Source organism: Brassica oleracea, chromosome C7, assembly GCF_000695525.1.
Source record: "Brassica oleracea var. oleracea cultivar TO1000 chromosome C7, BOL, whole genome shotgun sequence".
Taxonomy (NCBI): domain Eukaryota; kingdom Viridiplantae; phylum Streptophyta; class Magnoliopsida; order Brassicales; family Brassicaceae; genus Brassica; species Brassica oleracea.
Window position 1 is genome coordinate 26220804 of NC_027754.1, and position 4829 is coordinate 26225632.

General features: G+C 35.4%; 2 protein-coding genes across 2 annotated transcripts; one reads left to right on the forward strand and one right to left on the reverse strand.

Moving 5' to 3' along the window:
* The first annotated feature begins 644 nt into the window (after positions 1-644).
* LOC106302953 lies at positions 645-1885 on the forward strand. Its single transcript, XM_013739348.1, has 2 exons — positions 645-1369; positions 1450-1885. The coding sequence occupies exons 1-2, from the start codon at positions 645-647 to the stop codon at positions 1883-1885; spliced, it is 1161 nt and encodes a 386-aa protein (XP_013594802.1).
* A 617-nt stretch (positions 1886-2502) lies between these two features.
* On the reverse strand, positions 2503-4035 carry LOC106305304 (putative FBD-associated F-box protein At1g05080). The gene is made up of 3 exons (XM_013741684.1): positions 3140-4035; positions 2933-3067; positions 2503-2850 (listed from the first exon to the last, which is right to left on the reverse strand). The coding sequence occupies exons 1-3, from the start codon at positions 4019-4021 to the stop codon at positions 2569-2571; spliced, it is 1299 nt and encodes a 432-aa protein (XP_013597138.1). The 5' UTR covers positions 4022-4035; the 3' UTR covers positions 2503-2568.
* Positions 4036-4829: the final 794 nt, after the last annotated feature.

A 4829-nucleotide genomic window follows, 5' to 3' on the forward strand; every position in this document is an offset into this window, starting at 1 on the left:
GTTTAGGGTTTTGGATTTAGAATTTAGGATTTAGATTTTAGGGTTTATGGTTTAGAGTTTTGGGTTTAGGGTTTAGATTTTTTATTGTTTAGAGTTTGGGTTTAAGGTTTAAGATTTAGGGTTTAGATTTTAGAATTGAGATTTATGGTTTAGTGTTTCGGATTTAGGATTTATGGTTTTAGAGTTTAGGTTTTTAGACGGCATTAATTAATGTCGGTGTTGTTCTTTTTTTCAGCTATTTTTTTTTTTTTTATTGTCTTTTTTAACTACTCCTACATGACATTTTGATTGGTTATGAAGAGTGCGGTGAATTTAACCATTCATTACACGGTGAACCTAAGTATTGTTCTTTCTTTTTATATTGACTTTCCATAAGTAACATTCTCCGTTTAATGTGAACTTGGTGTGCAAGGTATAGTCTCAATATATTAGAGCTAAACCACGATGGACAAGCTGAATACTCGCAAGATTCACAGACATTTTGTTTAGGGTTTACACAATGTTCCAGCTTAATTTCAAACCTTCTGTCTTTAGAAATGTCATCGTAAGCTTTCTATTTCTCTGTTCTGTGTTCTTTTATAAATTTTCGCTTAGTTGTCTCTGATTATTTCAATTCGCAGAGACACACTACAAATAGCGTTCGAATGTTCTCATCTTCAACACCAACCTTTCCGTTTATGTTGATTGACTACCTCACCAACTTCTCATCCGTTGAAGACGATGGTCCTGTGACAAAATGGTACGGAAGCAGTCCCCCAAATTGCTACAATCAAAAGGAAATATTGATTAGAGACTGGAAACTCAGGGAGGAGGTCCTTGAAGCGATGACTTCCGGATTTTTGCGTAATCAATCATTGGGATTCCCTGATTATTATCTATCTGGTAGTGGTGATAAGTTCCCTATTCTCCTCAAACACAAACCCTCTGACCCGGACTTAACAGAGGTAAGTGCAAATCTACCTCCTTTGCCTTGTGGAACCAAGATTCAAAACATTGCCATGTCTTGTTTTTCTGACCGAAAAAAAGATTGGGTGGTGTGTGTCAAGTTACCTGGATCTCAGTTGAGTCTTTTTAGACCTTTTTGTAACTCTAAATGGATAAAGGTCAAACCAATGCCTGAGTGTATAAGCTCTCTCTCGAGTATCATGTTCTCCAAGAAAGATCAACGGTTCTACATTCCATCACCTGGAGGCAACCATTTGTGCTCTTTGGATCTCAACTTCAATGAAGATGACAAGCCTCGGTTCTTTCGCGTCGGATTTGAAGATTATCCTGAGTCGGTGGTCAGCGAGTTGGAGGAATTGAATTCTTGTTCCAGGACAGACCATCTTGTGGAATCCCCCACTGGAGAGCTTTTCTACATTAAGTGGTATGGATTATGACTATAACCTACCTAATCCTTTTTTTTTCTTGACTATGGCATTGGCTTAATCTTGTTTCTTTTGGCAGGTACGGTGAGGAGTACGAGGGTGAGGACTTGGATGAAGATGAAAACTACAACGATGTGGTGAGATCATTGACGCACAAAACCAAAAAGTTCATGGTGTTTAGAGAGAAAGAAACAGGATACGCTGAAGAAAAGAAAAATGACGTTATAATATACACAGAAGAAGATGATAAGACTATGACCTACACAGAAGACATTGGAGATCTCTGCATTTTTGTTGGACATAGTCAGGCTTACTGTGTCCCGGCCAGCTCGTCTCCTGGACTCAAGCCTAACTGCATCTATTTCGTGGGCTACAGCTTCGGTGTTTATGATATCACCACAAAAACTTGCACTACCTTCTTTACCAGAGATGCTGACGAAGAAGATAATGAGATAGTTCCGTTAAGGAGATTAGATTTCCCTTACTGGCCTCCCCCATTTCCGATCTCTAGGTAAGAACTAAAAAAAAAGCTTTAGTTTTTTCTTTTGTTCGTGAGTTTTGTGTTCGTTCTCATTTTCCTTTATTATAGACATTGATGAGTACACGTTTAATTATCCTTGTATTAAAAGCTCGAGAGCTTCTTGCCTGCACCTTTTTGCTTCAGAATGCACTCTGAAACATATTAGTCACCTGTCTCGTTAAACTTATGAACCTTGTGCAAATTATAATATCTCGGAAGAATAATAAAAACATTTTGCAGAAAGGGACCTAACTTTTAGAAATATTACCCTAATCCTTATAAAAAACGCGGAAATTTTTTTTAGACTTCGTGCAAATGCACTTCTCGCATTTGGCAAAGACCGGGGCCCGGGTCTGATTATAGTTGAGTAATAATAACAACAATAACTACAAGTTTACACTGGTAATCTCAACTGGATTCCAACGCTTTTCCTATGAAAACACACATCAAAGGCGAACATAAAGGAGGGATACGATTGAGGAATATACATCGAAGAGAGATTTAAACCTTTTCTAGCTTTTATTTATTAGTTTTAAAGCTTCTAATCGTTTCAAGTTGTATGTATATATACAAGTAAAAACAGTTGTTCAGATTATAACAAAGGGTCAATAATAAACCAAGACAATTTAAGTTTGCACTCCTGATCTTCCTCATATGATGAGAGTTTTTTTTTTTTTTTCATCGGAACAAAAGCTGAGATGATGTTGAAACCCTAGGAATATCTTTCAACTCCTCGATGATCAAACCTTGCTCTTGAAGATCGTAGCTGGGTCTAAGAGAGATTGTCGCGGTCGTTAAATGCTTAGAGTGAGCTAGAATGTATGTCAAGAATTCTTCCTCTTCTTCTCCATCTTCATATTCTATCCACTCAAATATTTCGAGTGTTGAGGACAAGCATCCGGGAACATAGTTGGGTTGGTTCCATGTAAGTAGAACATCCTCGTATCGATCTCTGTATGCCTGAGAAACAACTATATATGGCTAAGCAAAAAAAATTTCTTTTATTTCAATTAATACTGTGGTGGAAGAAGAGGATACGTACATCATCAACGGTAAGATTTCTTAGTTTCGGAGCATTTCCAAGTAAAAGCATAAGTGGTTCCAACCAATCTGAATCCTCTGGGTCTATTATTAACTTTACAAGTCGAGAAAAGTTGACGGTGCTACAACAGACAAGCTGCAATGATACAAAGCAAAGAGTAAGTTGATGCGAACAATATTATATGTAGAGATAGAGAAAGAGAGCTACCGTTTCATGATTCAAGCACAACTCAAGAGACAAGACAGAAGAAAAAGATCTTAAAAGTTTTTCACCAGGGCAAGAGTTAGAACTGAGATATGCACCCTTAAGACAAGGCATATGATTGGTCGAGCAGTAGTCTCTCGAAGTATCCATGACGTGGAATTCTTCCAATGCCGGAGTATCAATAACTAAGCACCTACCATTGTCTTCTTCTTCAACATCATTGTTCATAAAGCAATTGTGATATAATAAGCACCATAAGGAAGGAACTTTCACGGTCAACGTTTTCAAATTGTCATCCTTTTTTCGTGTCACAAACAAAGCCTTGAGAGCAGGGCAGCTAATCGATAGAAACCTACGGAGAGAATCGTCGTCTTTATACACCACAGAGGAAAGCTCGAGTTTTTTTAGGGATGGAAGACAAGAAGAATAAGGGAAATCCACAAGAATCTTGTGGGAGAGAGAAAGTTCCCTGAGAGATTCACATGAGTAAAGGCTGTTGGGCAATCTCGTTGGATCTGCGGACCATACAAGCTCGAAAATTATCTCACGTACGCGACGATCAACAACGTTTGCAACGCACTTTCCGACATCAACATCGGTAGGACATTGTGAACCGAGTAGCACAGCTAAGGTGTCCACTAGAGGTGCCTTGTGGTATTGCAGCGACTTGTGTAGAAACGACCAAACGCTATTTCTGCCTTCTTTCTCATCTTTGTAATCAAGTATAGGTACTATCGTCCAAATAGAGAGCCACCTTTTTGACATAAACATGGTGGCCACTGCGTCTTTTGTAGGGATAAGGCTCAATATCGCCACGATCAAATCATCTGGTAACTCACTAATCCTGTCCTCACAAACTCTCTCTTCAACTTTGGCTTCCGACATCTTACCAAGCAAAACCCTACAAGAATGAGACCGGCTCGTCTAGAGAAAGTTTTTATTATTAATATATAGGTTATGATATATATTTATATAAATGTTAAGATGGATATCATAATTAAAATTTATTTTTAAATTTTAACATGTTAAATTAGCATATTTTTTACTATTTAAATATTTTTTTGTAATTTTGTTGGCTATCTAGTTATCATATTTAGCAAAACTATCTGTTGAGTGTTGGAATAAATGTTTTAGATATTTAATTAAACTGCAGAGTATTTTCGGATCGACCACATGCTCAACAATCGATCGATCCGTAAAAAGATGGTCGATTTCCTTGGCCAGGTAAGTACAATTTTAGCAAAAATATCTTTGATTTTCAAATATTAAGTATATAACTATTCTTTTGAATATTGTTTTTTTGAATTGTATTTTTTGATTAAATTATTGTATTATAATGTTTATGTAAATATTTTTTGTGATGTATGAATTTGTGTTGTTTGTATAATTAACCTAGATGATATTGATGTTTAACAATTTATTTTTTTCTGGAAATAGAAAATAATGATATATCAAAACGTATCTAATACTTGTTAAATGATAGTATAATGTAAATTACATCAATTATTTGAAAATAACCATTTGTTGTTTTTATTTATTTTTAAATCAGAAATTATTTTTATTTAAAAACATTATTCATATATAATATAATAATTTAAGTTTAGAAGATTAATCTATATATATAAATTATGTATATTTTTTAAAAAATAATTTAAGATATTATATATTGAGTAACTGAATAAAAGCTGAATTT